Raw genomic sequence first — 19,979 nt, forward strand, 5'->3', positions numbered from 1 at the left:
AGTCAACTCTTATCTCTTTCCTGGAATTGGTCAGCTTGCTTGAAATGCGTTGTCAGTCTATAATTAGCCCTGAGCCTGCTCAGGCAAACAGTCTGGCTGGCTCTATTAAAGTCTGACTATAGTTAGAGAGTACCTGGAAAAAACCTGATGAAAAAACCTTGTTGAAAAAAAAATACTAATTAAAAATATGATATGCTACTTTGTACAGAATTAATCTCTTGTGCTTTTGCAACGTGTCTGATAATGAAACTGATTCCTATGGGAAGCTGCAGTCAGGGTCAGGTTCATGGTATTCATAACACAACCAGCAACTTATCTCCAAAAATCCGACATAGAGCTGCTGTTCTTTTGAGGCCTATGACTGGAAGTTTTCTTTTCCTCTTCCTGATCGGCAAAAAAGTTTTCAGTTTTTTTTAACAAGGAAATTGACCAAACAATGAAGCCGTTGGGAACAGCACCGATGAAGTAGGAGAAAAACAAGGAGAGTGAAGCGTATATAATTCACATTTAGTGTCACAAAATTATACTAAAGAAATTAGCAGCATTAAAATGAGCAAACATTTATAGCTTTTCTTTCCACACACGCAAATTCATCCATAAAACAGCACAATCTGCTCCAGTTTGTTCTCTGTGCTTCACAGCAAACTGGAGCTTCAATTCTGTGCTTGGGATCATCTGACAAACAAAAGAGCAATACTTTTATGGGGACTTTTTGTGGAGGTTTCTTCTATGATCATCTATTCAGGTTGTAGTTTTTGGTTTTCTTCCTTGTCTTAGCAGGACAGCCTAGCCTCCTTCTCCAGCCCACTGGTTAGACAAGCTTCCTCTCAACAATGCTTGGAACCCATTTTACTCTGAACTGGCTGAATGCATTAAAACCAGTAAGTACATCTGTTGCCTTCCTCCTTAGTGAAGGGTTGACCTTTTTTTTTTTTTTTTTTTTTTTTACAGAATGAATAGCTTCAGTTACTGATATTATTTTAAACATGATACTTTCAATAATAATGTAATAACACATAATTAACAGCAAAGGTGGATTTTAATTAGTGTACCTCCTAGCAATTAAACTAGCATGTAGAAATATAATTCCAAAAAGCAGTGATGCTGGTTTTCTATCGTGTTAAAACAATTGTATGTACTGTATCTAAAGCAAAACAAACAAACAAACAAACAAACAAAAAATACAGTTTAAACTGGACATGGCCACAAACAGGGCTGAGGGATAACTTTTGCAAATCCTTTTCAGAAATCCTTTTTAAATCGTAAATGTCAGGCTGATGAGGAAGCAATGAAGGCTATGAATGTACCATAAAAAAAACATTCAAAACTAATGACAGGGTATGACTTGTCATTTTTATATTACATCTCACTACATAACAAGACATTTTAACCCTCCAAAAATCTACATTTGTTTTTGTTTGTCTTTGGAACCCCAGCCTGTGTGATCCTCTTTAGAAACCAACACAAAAAAATAGATGTTATGACTGTACTGTAGTGTGTTATAGCTGAATACTATTCAGATTTAACAACATAAAAAATAATTGTTAACCAGAAGAAAGGCAGAACTACTTTACTAACCGAGAAAGACGCTAGCTTTTAGCTTTGTTAGCTTCCTACTGAGCTAAGCTAGCCGGCTGCTTCAGATAAGAAACGATTTCTTAATATTCTCTGTGTTGAAACCATTGTGGGAATATTTTTTCTGTTGGCATTGTTGCCTTCATCCTGGAACTTTACTTACCAATTCTTGATTGGTTATTTTGCAGTAGCCTGTAACAGAGATGATAAAATATGAATGGAATAGATTATAAATGAGTAATTTCTATAAGCTGTATAAATATAGTGTTGCTGCTTCAGTGCTGAGTTCTTGAAGAAATGGTTGACATTTTTCCTTTTCTCACCAAAACTCTGATCAATGTGACTTATTGTCTAAATATAGTTATCTAAGGAAGGGTTCACAGTCTGCACTGTGCACAGCAAATGTGACCTGAGTTGACATGGCTTCTGATAAAGACCCTTATATAAGGCCGGCCCTGAGTAAATAATAAATTCATTTGACTTTTTAGCATTTCTATGGTAAGTTTTCACAACTCAACAGATTTCTGAATGAATTTAAATGGACTTAATTCTATTTATTTACATAGCACTGACTAGGCACTTCAAAATATAAACAGTTCTGATTAATATCCAGACTATACAATCTACTTCAATCCACTTACACAGGCAGTTTCCAATCCAACTGGACCATTTCAATGATCAATGAAACACAACTCCTCCATCCTGAGCCCAGCAAGGCTCAGGATGGAGGAGACAACAGAAACACTTGTCAACAAACACTTTGTGTTAACGAAGAATTAGAAGCAGCAGTCGCTCCATTAGTGGCTTCATTTAGGAGAAAACCAGCAGATAAACTCTGAGCTAATGTTACAATCTCTGAAAATCAGAGTGCATATTCTCTGGTTAGTGACAGCAACAGCTGCTTCAGTGACTTTGTCCAGGAAACTGACAATTTAAAAACAGGAAAACTAGGTCAAGTGTATCATCTGTGGAGAACGTGAAGTTATTGGAACTGATAGCGCGGCGATGGTCACATCCAGGCAGATGACACAGCGAAACACGGCAGACCAAAATAAATATTGACTCAGTTTTTCTCTCTGTCCTACAGTAAAATTACCTGCAACTTAATGAACCCCTGGCTTCATCATCATCTTCATCATCATCATCCCATCTCTGTTTTCAGAGTCACATTATACTACTGACTGTTGGGGCATCCTGGTCCGATGGGGTTAGTACATTTCATCAACCACATTGGAACATCAATAGGTGAGTTTGACATATTTTCCACTTTTCAACCGCATTTTCAGATTAGTCAGACAGAATGTAATGCTATCTTTTCCACGGCTATTCAAATAAAAAAGGTCCAAATATCTCAGAGGCACCAAATCTTCAAGTCAGTGGTTGATCAGTGCAGTGATTCTAGGTCACAGCTTCAGTTGTCTAACATGTGTATGCATGTCCAATGCTATAAAGCAAGATCTCCTTTGTACTAATTACTTTAATTTTCACTTTTTTGGTCCCATAAATGTATCAAATTAACAAAAGACCTGAGTAAATACAAAAATCTGTTTCAGAAAGCAGAATTTAATTTAATCAATTACAAGTCGTTCAGATCCTGCAGCATCAAAGCAGCCCCAGATCATCATGCTGCCACCGCCATGTTTACCTGCTGGTGTTATGTTCTCTTTCTGAAACACTGCATTCGCTCTCTTGTCTCATCAGTCAGAATATTTTCCCAGAAGTCTTCATCAAGACCTTTGAGTTCTGTTTGAGGTCATCTTAGCCTGTCTGCTCCATTTTGTTTAATCATGAACTTTGACCTTACCTGAGGCCTGCAGTGCTTTGGATTGTATTCGTTGTTCTTTGTGACTTCCTGGATGGGTTCTCATTAAGCTCTTGGAGTAACTTGGTTAGGCCTGGGAAGTTTCTCCACTGTTCCATGTTTTCTCCATTTATGGATATCTGCTCTCTCTGAGTCTCTCTGAAGTACCAAAGCTTCGAAATTTGTTTCCACCTTTAATTCCTCCAGACTGAGGCATGATGTGTGGCTTCGGAGATGTTCCACCTATTTAATTTTGTCTAACAGGTTCTGTTTCGCTGATGTTTTGACTGCAGGTCTGGTGTGGAGGGTGAAATGTGTCTAAGAAGAGGTCATTCATGATGTACAGGGGATGTACTTACTTTTCTCATTGGGCCTGGCTTGGTTTGGGCAGATTTTTATGTCATTGTTTGAAAACCGCTTTTTGTTTTGAATCTGATTATCTCTGTGGGACGGTAAAATCAATCGGATGATCTGAAACATTCAACTGTGGCAAAAAAATAGTATGATAAAAAAATAAAATGGTAAAGAGGAGCCATTGGCACTTCATAAATTTGCTTTGTTCATGAATTTCTCTGTTAGCTCTCATGAATTTTGTTGTGATCGGGACAAATTTGAATGAATTAATTAATTTGAATTGAACTGATTGTCACACTTTGGCTGCCAAATCAGTTACAGAGAGCTGAAGATACCATGTTGTTTCTCTCTAAGCCATTCACAGATATGAAGGTAAAAATATTTTTAAAAAAACTGAAATAAGACACCAAGATGGTTTTTTTTAATCTCCTGCCAAGGAATAACTCTGGCACGCTTCCAGGAGCTGCACACATTTATCCAGCATTTATTACACCACACAAGGAAGTGTTCGTTCACATAAAATCCCTTAGGCTTGTCAGGAACTGATCCCAGATCAGGAAGTACAGGTAATTTTTTTCTCTTCCTCCTGTGAGTAATAAGGGCAGCTTCACACACACCGGCAGTGTTTGTCAGAACGGCTGGCAGGCAGGAGCAGCTCACACACACACACAGCAGCCGGGACACAGGAGGGATCCACCTGGAGTGTGTAAGTCCACTAACAGACCCGGTTCAGCTGGGTGACAGCGTTGCTCTGCTGGAGACGTTTCTCTGCTTTTTCTGTGAAGAATCTCGACTGGTTAGAGCATGTCATGTCACGTCTCAGACGAACACAGGGAGGGAGGTAGGTGTTAGGGGTCAGACTGTGGTCTGAGCTGAAAGCTGCCTCATAAAGGGCACACACACTGTTGGACGAGTGAGACAAACAGGAGTTAAACAGACAGAGTGTGATGCGAAGGCAAAGGATGTGGTTAGGTGCACTTTGTAGCAACATTGTGCAAGCACAGAGAAGGAAACGGCAGATAAAAACAGAGAACTGGTCTTTTGAAACAGCCGTCTGTAGCGTCTGACTGGAGCTTTTTCCTCATTCTTTAGACGTCAGGCTACCTTGTTTATCGACGAGGCTGGACAATGATTGAAAGCTCTAAAGAATGACTGTCATCTGTTGTTCTCTGGCTGTTTCTCTTAAAGGCACACCCTGCAGGTCCGACTTCAGCTGTGACATACGGGTTTGTGTTTTCAGGTGAGGCCGTGTCTTCTCAGGGTCAGGAAAGCTGAAGGCTGCGGGTTGAGTCACCCAGCAGTGTGGTGCCGCTCTGGGTGGGAGCCTTAGGGAGTTCCCGGGGTGTGATGAAAACACTGGGGGCTTGAAAGCCTCGACGTCCATTCACGCTGTTTCCATTCATTCATGTTTTTGGTGGCTGTTTTCAGTGAGTCAGGAGGTAAAATTAGACCAGAGATCACAGTGGACCCCTTTGCTTCCTCTCTCCGGCCGCGAGGGGCTTTCTTCACTCAGCATGACGTCAGCCGGTTTTGGCGCTTGCGTTCAGAGTCATGAGGCTGCGGCAACCAGAGCAGATTCTATCGCCGCGCATGCAACCACAATCTGATTGTCTGAAAACCCCGTAGAAACCACAGATGTGCTTCCTGTGTTTTCAGTGACAGAGCTCCTCTGTCTGCACCCACAATCTTTGACACCTGTCAACTGTTCCAAAACACAGGCTGTTACCTTGGAGACCGGCGTCAGCCAGAATAAGGAGGCGAGACGAGGGATTCCCAAAGACAGACAGACCTGAGAAAGACAGCAGCTAGGAGCGATGGACCGCCAGCAGCAGCACGCCAAAGTGGAACGCTTTCTCAAGTTGGGATACGCTCACACCGACATTCTCAGGGTGCTGGAGAGCCTGCACCATGACGCCCAGACCAACGACATCCTGGAGGAGCTCATCAAGACCTGCCACACTCGCAGCACCAGCGTACCCAACAGTCCCAAGCTGGTGCCCAGAGGCTGCAGCCCCAGCCCCAGCCCCAACAAGGCCAGGACCGGCCCTGACAGAGAGTCGAACACAGGCTTCAGACCCGTGGTTATAGACGGCAGCAACGTGGCCATGAGGTGAGTCAGCAGCACTTATCTGTCACTAGAAACACTTATCTTAAGTTTCACTGAGTGTGGAGGAAGACACAGCAGCAGTTGGACTATTAAACTCACTTTGCTGAGAAAGTTTAACTTTATAGCTCAAAAACTATTTGTTTACTCTGCAACATTGATATAGAGAAGTTCTCCGTGAAACTAAAGAGGTTCTAGGTATTTACTGTAGAAAATGCAGATGCTTTATTGCCCATCTACTGCTGTATTACCTAATCTACATGGTTGCGTCACATTGATGATGATCATGAAGGACTGATTAAATGTAGGATCTCTAAGATAAATCATGTTGACCAGACTGTGCAGTAAATGTGCTCTGAACATTAAAGTGATTCTAACAGAACAGGAAGCAGGATCATTCCCAAAACTCACTTATTTTCACATAAATAGTTCCATCTTATTCTCAAGCCAAGCAAAGGATTTTTTGGTATTTTCAGCGCCAGAAAGCATGTTTTTCTTCCTTTACTTCCTGGAAAAATTCACATATACAGAGCAGCAGTTTGTGTCTATTAGTTTCAGTAGACATTATCCGACATTATCACTCAGAAACATTAGCTTGAAACTATATTTTGGTGAATTTTCTTTTTGTCACCTTTAACTTTGCTTGGTGTGGTTTTAGTTCAGGCTTGTGATCAGAGAACACTTCCTCTTTGCAGATGATGTGTCACTCTGGGTTGTGCTTGAGAAGCAGTTAATGCTCTGTAAATAGAAATATGTGGATGAACACTACAAATTACTCAGCTTTAAATTTAATCTTTAAATCTGATCAGCTCCTGTTCTAATAAATGATTCTAGACTCAAAACAGATTCTGTGAAATCGCACACACATACGCACACAAAAACAATTATTGTTTTTTGACACTACAAGCATTTTAGCATGAAAGATGCAATTTTCTGTTAATCCTTCTGTTTCCCAGAAATACTGCCAAAATGTATTCTGGTCTCCTCCTAATTGTGTGAACAAAGTGTTGTACATGAGGCCAAGAAGGAGGGAGTCGCCCATTCGTGCTGGAACAAACATTACAGAATGTGTAACACAATGAGAATTGCTTAGTGACCTGATTGCATGGCTGGTATATTGTTACGATCTACATTAATGGATCAAGAAGTTCTAAATTAAAACAGACGGCTAAGTGAGAAGATGGCGGAAACGTTATGAATTTAAATTAGAAGATAAAGGAGGGATGTTTTTACAACACATGTTCCTGTAAGGACATGGAGTGAGTCCAAAGAGGAAGAAAACCAAACTATTTACTCTGACGTTTTTCCCAGGTAAAGCAGAGAGAGGTTTATGCCACCTCACGGATGTTAGATACTCGTTCAGTTATTCCAAATAGCTGAGTCGTTACCTGACGAATGGCAGGAAGAATTCCTTTAAATTGGGTAACTTATCAGAAACTAAAAAAGGTTTTTGGCTCAAACTTAAAAGAAAGGTCACATCTTCCAGTACCCGTGATGCAACATGGTTCAAATCGCAGTTGAGTCTTACTTGGTAAACGCCAACTTGTTTTCAGTCTCAGTCCCACCCTCAGTAGTAACTTACATCTGACTTTCTAACACTTTTGTCATATCCACCCACAAAGCTGCAGAAGCAATCAGCACAACTCACTTGTACCTCACAGACACATCTGTAATTAAAACGATGTGAATGTTTGTAGGTAAAGGCTTCCCCACTGGAAAAGAATGCTTTGAGCTAATGCTCATAAAACATACATTTTATTGTTTACTCTTTTGAAAAACAATATACATACAGGAAAATGTAGATTTCAATAAGATGCTTTACAACTGTTCACTGCTGAATCGGACTTGTCATTAAAATAACAGTATGAGAATTGAAAATTAAAAGGCAAACCTGAGCTAACTGTAATGAAGCTAGCACCTCACACTGTTGCACTAAAAGCTTTCTAAAAGTTTTAAGCTAACTTGAAAGCTTTTAAGTTCCATATTTAGAACTGCCCTAATAATCGTAGCTAATCAAATTACTGTAGCTTTCCTGCTGGGAACCAATGAGGAAAAGATGCGAACAATAGCATGTTTGTCAATGAAGCATTTAAAACAAGAATTTCCCAAAGCTCTGAGAATGCCACGCTAGAACTAAATTTATAAATAGTACAGGAAGTAATTTGAAACAAAAACCAAAAACACAGGAGGTGGAACAAGTTACGTTTTAGCTAGCATCTTTGCTAGGTTAAGTTCATTCTTTCTAAAGAATGAGCCTTTTTTCTTCCTAAAAAAAAGGCTCCAAACACTCACAAACACACACGTGTGTGCGTGTGTTTGTGAGTGTCTCCTTCGCTATACTTGAAATTCCAAGTATAACGAAGGAGAAAGTTAGTTTAGCCACAGTAACTTAGCTAAAGGATGTCATAAATGTGACATTGGCTACCAAAATCCAGTTCTTTATAAAGACAAAAGTTACTGAATTTGGATCGATACTGTTTGAATCATGACTGGACCTCTATCATACATTCATCTGACACAAACCTGTTGGAATCAAAGGAGGGAAGAGCAATGAGACATTGTAATAGCCACAGGAAGCAGAAGTAAGAAACTATTGGGATTTTTAATAAAGTGCTAGAAGCCATAATGGTTTAAAGAAACAGACTATCAGGTAACCCATCTGGGTGAGCCACAAGTAGCTCGTGTCAGTCATTATCTTTTTACCTGTTGTATGGAAAGCAGTTCACCACTTCCTGCTTATGGAAAAAAAGGGAAACTCCCACACGCACACACATGTGAACAGATACCCACGAACATGTTTGCAGAGACAATGTCTCCTGTAAGCAAAATGATCTTGTTTACCTGCTCAGTAGTCGGCGCTTGGTAACACTTCTGCAACTGAGGTTCAAGAGTCAAGATGTTAAATTGCTAAAAACTGAACGACTCCCCCTGTGTTGTTGCAAACCTGTGCAAAGATTTTAGGAGTTTCACTAGGACTAAATAAAGTGCATATGTGTTACTGTTCTGGGTAAATATTATCAGGTAACAATAATATATACAACTACAACATTAATCAATATGAATAATTTATTTCCCCTTTAAAAATACCCTTCAGAATTTGTTTTCTCAAATGTCAAGAACTTCAAATCAATAAATCTAAGACAAGACAAATTCCATCCATTTATCATGAGTTTGTATCCGACATGATTGTTACGAAATGTCTTATTCACAGTTACACCAGTATAGGGAAGTAAATGTCTTTTAAAAAAACAGGCATGTTGTCAGTTATAAAAGGCACCACCATTGGATCAGCCAACAGTTTTAGTTCTCATAGGTCAGCAGCACCCAGTTAAAGACAGAACATATGAAAAGTTTCAGTTCTGCATCTGGTGACCCAGCTATGAGCGTGGACAGAACTCTGAAGCACATGTCTTACAACACCATCAGTTTCCTGAAAGTGGGAGAGGAGGTGTGTGTGTGTGTGTGTGTGTGTGCGTGTGTTTGTGAGTGTGACTAACGTACAAGGAAATGCAAAAGCAGAAGTAGATTTTTTTTTTGTTGACACTGACTTTTGTCTCCGTAGCCATGGTGACAAGAAGGTGTTTTCATGCCAAGGCCTCCAGCTGGCGGTGAACTGGTTTTGGGACAAAGGGCTGCGTCACATCACTGTGTTTGTGCCCCTGTGGAGGAAGGAGCAGGCACGGCCTGAGGCGCCCATCACAGGTAAGATCACCTGAATGGAAATACCACTGTTCATTCTAGAAATCCCTGCAAGGTGACTGGAGGGTTTAGTATTGTGGCTCTGCTGCGCAGGATGAAACACTTTGATTTGTGTGAACTCAGCAGGCTTAGGGCTGCAGATGGGCCTCATAGAACACATCTGCAGTGAAGGTCTTCATAAGAACCAGTGGGTTGCATTAGTGGCCCTTGCTGACATCCCCTGGCTTTCTGAATCAAGCTGAGTGACCAATGCTTGACTACAGAGTGACCTTTTAGTTTGCACGCAGACCTCAGAGCTCAGTCAGGCAGGGTTGTGTTCCTTTTCGACTGATGCATGGATCTCAGAGATTTTGTTGTTTCCTTTCTGAAAAGACAAATTACACTTAGAACCAATCTCTGATGTTACAGTCAAAAGAGAGACTTCTACCTACCTAGAGTAGAACAATTCAAGAACCTTGGTGACTTGATTTATGAGTGGGGGCACAATAAACCTTCCAGTCATCTTCAGATAAGTGGAAGACAATGAATGGATGAAAGTATGGATGGACTTCTACAAATACTTCTGATAAGACTTAATGATCTAATGAGAAAAATGTACTTTTTAACTCCTAGTCCTTTCTGCCTGTAAACATCCACATTGTCTATACCCATTGGTTCTCACGGGGCCACAGGGGTCCATCTTTAGCAGCCATTGGGCAAGAGGTGGGGTACACACTGGACAGGTCACCAGTCCATCATAGGGAAACACAGGACACACACAATCACATCTAAGGTCAATTTAGAGAAAGCAGTTAACCTGACAGTCATGTCTTTGGACATGACTTTGAAAGAAGTTGCAAACTCATTACCCGTCTAGAGTGGCACTTACCATCCTGATGGGGATTAATTCATGTATGCAGATGTCTGAACCTCTAGATGAGAACCAAGCTAAAGGTCTCAAGATATCAACCTGAAACTCTGACGCACATGACTCGAAACTCAAAACTTGTGAAATTAGAAAAACAACTTGTTTTGTACAGTTTTCTTTTTTTGGTATTATTGTTCGACACAAGTGGAAACCAATGCACTTTCATGGTGAACTGCCACATCAAAGCAAATGATGAAGCTTACTGGAAAGGAGGCAAACCAAGGTGATTCATTTGCATAGTACAACAGTCGAAGTCTTTTTGCTCATTTAGCATGTTGAGGCAGCAGCAACTTTAGCAAGAAATTGAAGTTAGACAAATCAAGGAAGTAAGTTGTACAATCTTTGGAACTGTCAAGACATGCAATATGCCACTGAGGCAAATAACTGATTAGTGCAGGTAAATTCCCATCCTGACATCCTTTCTGTTGCATTCATCCCGTTTGGCAGCTCTCAGCGACTTCCACTGAACGTTAGTGACCGAAGTGAAGCAGGATCCAAACTCCATGCAGAACGAGGAAGTGGGTGCACTTAAATGATATCCAGTATGTTGATTGTGTTGGATCAGCCCTACAAACCTTAACTTGTTCCAGGAAAGTGCTCATCAGGAGCTTATAAAGAAGTAGTGCAGGAGGTAACTCTACACCTTTGATATTTCCTGCTCTTACTGTCGCTGTCTAAACAAGTAGTGAAGGCCTGTGTGAACAGCGAGGTTTAGGTCTCCTGCTTTAGAGAGTCTAATGTACAGCAGGTGCTTAAACATGTTAACAATAGCTCGGATCTAGCAACCAAATATGATAGCTGCAACATGAAGAAACAGCAATATTACCAAATATTGTGTGAAGGCCAAAATACCAAACTTTAACCATTTACACAGGCAGCTCCAGAAATAGCTTGTTGCTAATGTTTTCAAGGTAGCCTCTGCTTCATGCCAGAACAAATCCTGTAGAAACCTCCCAGTGATCTTGTCGATATGTGGGAAATGCTGATGTTTATCTTCCTGTATGGATACGCGATAAGCCTGTCTTCACTCCACTCCACTACAATTGTGGTTCTGTACCATTAGGATTTTTAAAATCTACTTTTGAAAAAGTTGGAATAACTGACTTCGAGGGACCATTTGTAATTGTCAAGATCACAAAGGCAAGGAAAATCTTTCAAATACATCTCAGCTGCTTTATGAGATGACATAAAACATCTTTCAAACACTACGAAGGGTCTAAGCCTAAAACATCTGGAGCAGAAAGAACAGCCAGAGCGCTCATCCAAACCTGGTCTGATCATCAACCAGGTTATGGTTACAGTAGCTGCTTTGCCACTTAAATATGAAGACAACATATAAGAGGTTCTTTACCAAAGAGAAGATTTGTAAACAGCTCTATCATTGTACTAAATTGCATTGTCTTGTGTCCCATAGATCAACATATTCTCCATGAACTGGAGAGGAGAAAGATCCTGGTGTACACACCGTCCCGCTGCGTCAACGGCAAGAGGGTGGTGTGTTATGATGACCGCTACATCATCAAGCTGGCAGTTGAATATGATGGAATCATCGTGTCCAACGACAACTACCGTGACCTGCAGACAGAGAATCCCCAGTGGAAAAAATTTATTGAGGAGAGGCTCCTAATGTACACATTTGCCAATGACAAGTAAGGCTTCCTCAGTTTCCCCAACTGTCTGCCTTGGGTCTGGGTTCTTCTTCCCCAACAGCCACTAATCTAATTTATCCGTGTGCTGCTGTGCAGGTTCATGCCTCCAGATGATCCCCTGGGTAGAAACGGTCCCACCATTGATGACTTTCTCAGGAAGAAGCCATGGACACAGGACAACAAGCAGCAGCACTGTCCATACGGTGAGTTCGCATCACTTTATTAATAATCACTCGTTCTGCCCCATGGCACAGGAGCAAAGTAGAAACCAATACTGTAACAAGCAGCAAAAATAAATGATACGTGTGATCAACATCTTAGAAGTTAATCATTCATGTAGAAAGATGTTAGTTTCATCAATGTTAGATGGAACATTTCTGATGAGCAAAAATGTTCACTCTCCACGGATGCATGCAGACAAAACGCCTCCACGTATTTCCACTCAGACTTCATCATTAACTTTTCGCAGCAAAAGGGACAAAAACCAAACATTCAGCTAAAGCAGCAACTTTCATTTAGCTTCAGGTTAAATTGTATCACAGGTTAGACCTGCAGAGATTGACAACCGCCTGAAAGCTAGTAGCAAACTGCATTCCGGAGATAGATTATCATCTGTTAACATGCAGAAGGAGTTTATCCTACCTAGACATAAGTACTACCAAGTGGGCAAATAAAAGCTCATACTTTTTTTTCTGCCTAACAGATCATACTGTCAAATTAAGGTTGTGGAGATGTGCTCCTCTAAACTAAAAATAGAAAATATTGAGGCTAAACCTGGAGGGTCTTCATAGTAAATAGAAAACATTTTCTAGCTTTTTACCAAACGCCTCATTTAAGAAACATATTTTTAAGTACACCATCTGGACAATTTGAAACAGAGCTGTTAGAAAACATGAGCCTTTTTGATTTGTGCAATGAACATAAAAACAAAACAGAAAAGAAAAGAAAAATGTACTTTGTAATCTAACAGAAATTACCTCGTTATTTAAAAGTTGAAATTTTTATACAACAATTAACAGAAAGGTCTATAGACCCTTCAGAGGTTGGAATTCCAAGTGGGACAAATAGGGGTTAATGAACCTTGAACTCAAAATCCAATATGGCTGTTGTACACAGAAAACAGTCAAAAACTGTTAATTTGCACTGTTGATGGTCAGGAATTCATTTATTTTTTCATACAGTCCTTCAGTGAACATGGTGCTGTTGTGCTTGAAAATCTAAAATGCATTGTTAGCTTGTAACGCTAATAATAGAGTTGTTTTCCTGTTCAATGACGTTCGAACTTGTAACTGGAAAACAACTAACTTTGGCTTGAAGTGTCTGAAAATTCAAGTTTTGAATTCTGAGTAATAGAACCCTGGAACTGAAGGATGAGGACGAGTTTGAGATTTTTTTTGTTTATCAGAGACAGTAACGACGGTGGCACGCTGTGTATTTTCTCTGTGGAACTCAAAATGAATAGATTTCCCTGTTTGTTTGGTTTTTTCAGGAAAGAAATGTACTTATGGGATAAAGTGCAAGTTCTACCATCCAGAGAGGGCGAATCAGTCACAGCTGGCTGTAGCAGATGAACTGAGGGCTCTGGCACATCAACCTGAACACAGATACACTCCACCCACCCCTCCCTACGGAAGCAGAGACGACCTGACTCACAGCGACCCCTCCATCTGTTACAGGGAGAGCAACAACCTGAGAAGCCAGCTAAACAAGAGTCCTCTTTTTTACCAGTACTCAAGCTCCGATGCAGACGAGGCCTTCAGCTCCATGGGTAGCTCCATGTCCAGGCTCAGCATCCAGGACATGCCGTTCAGCCAGGAGCCCCCTCTGACCAGCTACAGCAGCGGCAGAGGCAGCTACCAAATGTCCGGCTCGTACGCCGGGAACAGCCTGAGGCTTTCACCCAATGGACACAGTTACTACCCTCCCCAAAATGGCTCTTTGCCCTGTGAGAGTCACATGTACAGCCAGTGTAGGTGCGGCCACCAGAACCCGGCCAACCATCATCACCACCACCACCAGCAGCAGCACCACCAGCAGCGCCAGCCGGTGTGGAGCTCCTGCCCCACTGTGCCTGCACACAGCGGGGAGCAGACTTCTCATTTCTCAGACATGCAGTACCAGCATAGCCACAGCCTGCCCCGGGACCCCTGGGGGCAGCAGCCCAGCGCCTCCATCAACCAGAGCAGAAGCGTGTCCAGTGAGCAGAGGAACGACCTGCGGAGCCAGCTGAGCACGCTCTTCCCTCAGAGCATGGTGGAGCAGGTCCTGAACGCCAACCCCCACGTCTCAGACATGCTGGAACTGATCGGACTCATCCAGAACTACAGGACCAGCAACATGTCCTTCTAGACTGCCAAACCTCTATTGGTGCTTTCAAACTGAGCCCACACTGGAGTTCTCATCCCGGAAATAGTGAAACCAAAGTGAACATTTCCTTAAGAGAAATTTTATTTGTTATGAAATGTGTCAAACGCATTATATTAAGCATTAAGAAGGAAGTTGGTCTGATAAAACTACAATGTCGGCTATTCCTTTATCCTATTACAGAAGTGCAATGCACTTAGCTCCATTCCAGCTACTTATTGTAGCGTTGACAAATGTTCATTAAAGCAACATGTGTTGTTTTTTCATGTTGCCTCAAAATGAGGAACACTATAGACTGTACTTTTGTGAAGACTGTCCCGATATTAACTGTGAAACATTGTGGTTTTGTTGCACATTTTGAATAAACTTTGTAAAGAAGTCGGGGTTTGGTTTTTGTGTTGAGTATGCCAATTAGTTTATGACGAAGAGTGGCGCCTCCTGGTGGCCGCAGCGGCATAGCCCTTTAAAAGGGGCAGTAGAAAGTAAAGTCGACTTAATTAAGCTTTACATCATGTCGAAACGTCATTCTCTCATAAAATAAATACCCGGGGGTTGCTTTGATTCTTTCATACATGTTCGAGATATCTCCATGGCAATCATTGAGCCATGCAAAACGCCTGGGTGGATCCAGCACCATCTCGCAGTTTCCAAACGTCTGCCTCACAGAGCAGCACCCCCCTCAGCTCCTTCAGACTAACCAGCAGCAATTAGCAAACACCTGGTTTAATTGTATGTCTGCTGAGCTCATTATAGGAGCTACTTCTCAGATCAACGCTGGTTAAAACATTGCTGTAGGGTAAATAGAGGAGTGTTGTGATGACTTCTTGAAGCCGGAGTTTCAGAAAGAGCAGGAGTTTTTAAAGAGACAGCTATATTTGATATATACAGTATTTTTTAAATAACTGAAATTAACAGTTCTTCGTGCGTTAAAATGGCACTGTGTGGCTGGCAAACACATAATACTGTCCCTTTAAAAGATTAAGTGTTCCAATAAACCCATAAGACAACATTGCATGATAACTTGAAAGCCTAACAAAGCTGTTCAGTGGTTATTGTGACTTCAGGTTTCTCATTGAACTTACTCAACATGTGGTAAAGTGCCCATCAGCATGTACAGGAGTCAGTGAAGACTTTCCCACTGAGCCACAGTTGCACAACAGGAAATCTTGATGTGATACAGAATGTTTCATTAATTCACTCCAGAGAATTTAATATAGATACGCTATATATAAATTGATATATTTCTAATTATTACTCAGAATATTAGATAAAAACATATTTATACAGAATTGCTGTGGCCCACACTGTCATCACTTCTGCCAAGGGAACAAGCCAACAAAGATCACTAAAAAAGCCGATTGTTCAAATGTTACATCTTTCTGCCGACAAGCTTTATGAATCTGAATTCGTTTTCATGTCATTGTGCACGAAAGATGCACAACAAAACTGTGAAAGCTGCTGATGTCATTTTACCTGCTTTAGTGACGCTGCCTTTAAAGCAAGCCAGGCTTCTCCAACGACAGCAGGTCAACAGAACAGAGTACACCAACTCACCAGCTTATGAATGCCATATGGGGAAAATTAATGTACAGTATATGTTTTTGGTTTATTATTTCTCCGTCTGTCCAAATCAGAAAAAAAAAAATAAAAATTTATTCCATCCTGTTGCAAACTTTGTAACCTGGGAACTCTCCGATCTTTAACATGGTTTGGACTCAAAATAATAATAAAAGCCACAGAAATTAAATCTTTCCATTTTATGCAAGTACATCTCTATGGAAATATTATAAGCACATCATTGAATGTACTACAGAAATCATTTCTTATGTAGCCATCAGATTATACAATGCCCAACTCTGACTGCCCTTAATCCAAGTTTTCTCTGGACTCATGTATTTATCATTTATATAATTTATTTATATGGAAATATATTTCCATGTGCATTCTTATTTTATTAATGCATCTATTTTATATGTTTATTATAAATTTAGTTACTGGATGGATGGATGGATTTTATATTGCTTATGGTTGTGTAATTTGTGTTTACCAATATTTAACACTTTGGATGGAGTAGCTGTCAGCACATGAGCAGTTTCCTCTTGGGGATCAATACAGCATTTTCTATTTTAATAAAGAACCAGTGGAGGATGAAGGCTTACTGCTATAATACTTAGAAACTGGAAGAAACAGAAAGAGATCATAATATGACATTGCTGGAGTAGGGATGGGCTCAAATAAGTTTATACATCTACCCACTCCTTTATCATTTTAGTATTACTGTTATTCTTATTTCTACTGTATGACAGTCAATAAGCACTGAAATACAAATGTTAATTAAATTTATTCCACCAATTCCTTTTTATTTTTCAAATTGGACTTATACGATTTTCTAATTTCCTGAAAAACAGAACTTTTGGTTTTCATTAGCTGGAACCACAGTCAAAAAGTGACTCCAATTACTCAACAGTAATTGAGCTCTACTGCCATCTAGTGGGAAGAGCATTCTGAAGGCACACCAACAACATTCAGAATAGATTTTTTTTTTATTTTTACAAATAACTTATCTGTTACAAAGACAGTTTTCCCAGCTAAAATCCAAAAAAACAAAAAACAAAAAAAAAAAACCTTTAGATATCCAAAAATGACTTTTTCCTCCATTTAATAAAACATGAATGAACTGCCTCTTCACACCAAGGTGCAGGTAATGCTGAAAACTGGGTTCTTTGGGTTGGAAAAAGGAAGAACAAAGATGTAAGTGCTAAAGAGACAATAAATCATCTTCTACTTCTAAATGGGATTACATAATACTAAGAATTTGGTTTTAAAAAATGGCACTTGAAATTTGACTGAGGAGATTGTCAATATAAATTCATAAGGCACTAATGCAAGGCACCAGCTCACAAATAAGGAAAAACTCAAAAGTAACTAGTTCAAGGTTACGATATCTTAAATCACATTGAGTAAACTTTAGACGCTCCCTCTTAGGTAAAAAGATTAAGAGGATAAAATGAGCCAATAAAAATAAGGGAATACACAGTGGACAATCATGTGCTTACATTGTGTGTGTGTGTGTGTGTGTGTGTGTGGTAGGTTCTGTCTGTGTAACAATTCTAACATGTGTATAAGGCACAAGGGTCACAGAGGGGTCATTGAAACAGAGGAAAGACATTTTAATTCATCACCAGTTGGTTGAAACCAGAAGCTCCGCTCAGACTCGTGTCTGCTTGGGAACATCAGATTCTGGAACTTCTTTTCCAGGAGCTCCTCCAAATCAATCCTGGTGTGTTACAAAATGAGTCTCTTCGCACTGAGGTGTATTTTATCCCCAAACATCAATCCTACATTCCAGTTGTCAGATAGGATGGCAGTTTGTCATTTTTTCCTTTTTTTTTTTTTTTTTTTTTAAACCCAGCTTTTCTACCCCAACCCCAGAAAGTCTCCAATATGTCCTGAAGAACAAAAACAAAAATAATAACAACAAGAACTCCTCCTCCATCGCCTTATGTCAACAGATCGTACACGGGAAACTCAGCAAATACACAAGCGATGAACGGACCAACCGACACGTGTAGCTTCGTGATGACTGTGAGGGTTTTGACCGGCTCTGCTCGTCTCCTTCTGCAAAGCTTCCGCTCCCACACAAATCAAGTAAAAAGCTTAAAAATGGAGCATGGTGCTTGTCTGTTTAAGGAAAACAGAAATAAAATAGTTGATAAAGTCTATAAAGCTATAATTACAGGAAATACATGTGATTCATAGTGTGAGGAGAAAAGGTTTAAAAACACATTCTAAAAATTATGTACAGCAAGGAGCTCGAGGAGAGCTTCTGCTTCAATGTACTGTACATAAAGCATGCAACTTGTTTTTCATCGAGTTGTGACTACGTAGACAGAAAGGGGGTGCTGGAGAGACATTAATAAGCATGGAAACATGGCAGCAACAGTGGCTGTTTGCCCTTTGGCATCCTCTAGAAACGGCAAATGAACGTTCAAGTCCACAAGTGGATTTCCTTCGGCGGCTGAGCTCAGTTCCATTACCAGGTCAGGCCATCACGGAGGAAGAAACAACTCAGATATATGATCAGGAAAAGGCACAGCGGCACCTGGAGTGTTTGTGCGAGCGTGTGCCGTCACTGCGGGGTCACGCTCATAATACTGTGAGTGGAAGCAGCGAAGCGTCGCCCAGCGAGACGGTCCCGGTCTCTAAGGCGAGGTATCATCTCACTGTTGGGAACCAACAGGAGCTGTATACGCTGTCCAGTCAGGCCTTCGGTGGACAGCTTTACACCTCCCTCAGAAAAAAGGAAAGACGATTAATAGCCGAGAAGAAGAGGTTGCACGGTTTTCACCGCCGCAGCCCGCTGTCCGTTTTTCTCTTTCGCCGCACAAAAGCAAAAGGAAAACTCAAAAAGTCTGGTCTACTGTAGCCTGCAAGACATCAGGGTGTGCGGAGGCAGGGCGCGGCGCGGCGCCCCGTTGGCTCAGAAGTGCCGCGGGAAGTCGCACTGTTCACAGCGGTTGAGGGCGGGATGGTTGAGGAAGGTGCAGGCTGTGCAGTTCCAATGGGTGCCCTCATCCTCCTCTGGATCTGTGCTGGGCTTCACAATCTTACTTCCTGGGTCTGAGAGCAAAGGGAAAGGAAAGGTGGTCAACACAACACCGCTGAAAATCCAATAGTGAATTTGAGCCAAACTGCCACTTGAGAACTTTTGGGTTGAACATATTTACAGACTAAGCTTTTTCTTTTGTATGTATGTGTATTTTGTACCGTTTTAGCTTAATTACCACTCCAAATATGTTTTTCAGCAAATTACCTATTTAAAGTCTGTGTACTCCAGTTAATAATTAGTCTATTACTAAATTAGTTAATATTTATTTCAATAATCTATTAATCATGAAATTCGATTAATTGTTGCAGTCCTAGTCCAGTTGGGGTCTCATTTTTCCAGCGCACTTCCTGCTACATGTCTGCTGTGTCTCAGTGGCAAACTGCAAACTAGAATTCTTCTGCTTTTCTTTCAGCCTATCTTCTATAAAAGTTCAGTTTTGGTAGGTTTGATACAAACAGTGGTCCTGTCAACAGTTTTCAGAAAGCGGTATATATGGAAAACTCAAGGTAAGTTCAAGGTAGATATGTGGATATCCTGAGTTTTCGGTTTCAGAAATCCAGGTAGGCATTATCATGAGTCAGCTTACTCTGTGTACAAATCCTGAGTCTGTCTGACTGTTCTGCTGAGACGTGACAAGTTGAACGTGTCAGAAATAGCGTAGTAGACTTTGGAACACTAATCCTCAGCAGAATTATCCACCAGGAGAGATAGATCGGACCACGACTGGATGTCTGTCATCTCTGGAGTAAGATGTTTTGACGTGTTACCGCCATTTATCTCAGTGAAATTACACCATGACGTTTTTGTTGGAAATTAAACAATAGTGTCGAGAATAAAATCGGAGATCTCTGTCAAATCACACTCACGCATTGACTTGGTCTCTACCAAGAGACCAAGTTTTTATAGCAGCAATAGTA

The 19,979-nt window shown here is 40.7% G+C and overlaps 2 protein-coding genes across 5 annotated transcripts in view; one reads left to right on the plus strand and one right to left on the minus strand.

Moving 5' to 3' along the window:
* The first annotated feature begins 4,329 nt into the window (after positions 1-4,329).
* Positions 4,330-14,831, plus strand: LOC103458019 (putative ribonuclease ZC3H12D). Of its 2 annotated transcripts, none has more exons than XM_008398552.2 (6): positions 4,330-4,436; positions 5,449-5,840; positions 9,397-9,536; positions 11,855-12,089; positions 12,186-12,292; positions 13,579-14,831. In XM_008398552.2, exons 2-6 carry the CDS (start codon positions 5,545-5,547, stop codon positions 14,436-14,438), a joined length of 1,638 nt encoding a protein of 545 aa, XP_008396774.2. In that variant the 5' UTR covers positions 4,330-4,436; positions 5,449-5,544; the 3' UTR covers positions 14,439-14,831. The 2 variants fall into 2 exon arrangements, with proteins under 2 accessions (XP_008396774.2, XP_008396775.2); XM_008398553.3 differs by lacking the exon at positions 4,330-4,436 and adding an exon at positions 4,476-4,970.
* Positions 14,832-16,977: 2,146 nt separating this feature from the next.
* The window catches only part of tab2 (TGF-beta activated kinase 1 (MAP3K7) binding protein 2), a 73,605-nt gene continuing 70,603 nt past the window's right edge, over positions 16,978-19,979 (minus strand). For all 3 annotated transcript variants that reach the window (XM_008398550.3, XM_008398547.3, XM_008398546.3), the window contains one exon: positions 16,978-19,073. In XM_008398550.3, the coding sequence (XP_008396772.1) occupies positions 18,934-19,073 (140 nt within the window). In that variant the 3' untranslated portion in view covers positions 16,978-18,933. The remainder of the gene's footprint in view (positions 19,074-19,979) is intronic.

This window comes from Poecilia reticulata, chromosome 21, assembly GCF_904066995.2.
Source record: "Poecilia reticulata chromosome 21, P_reticulata-male-v2, whole genome shotgun sequence".
Classification (NCBI taxonomy): Eukaryota; Metazoa; Chordata; class Actinopteri; order Cyprinodontiformes; family Poeciliidae; genus Poecilia; species Poecilia reticulata.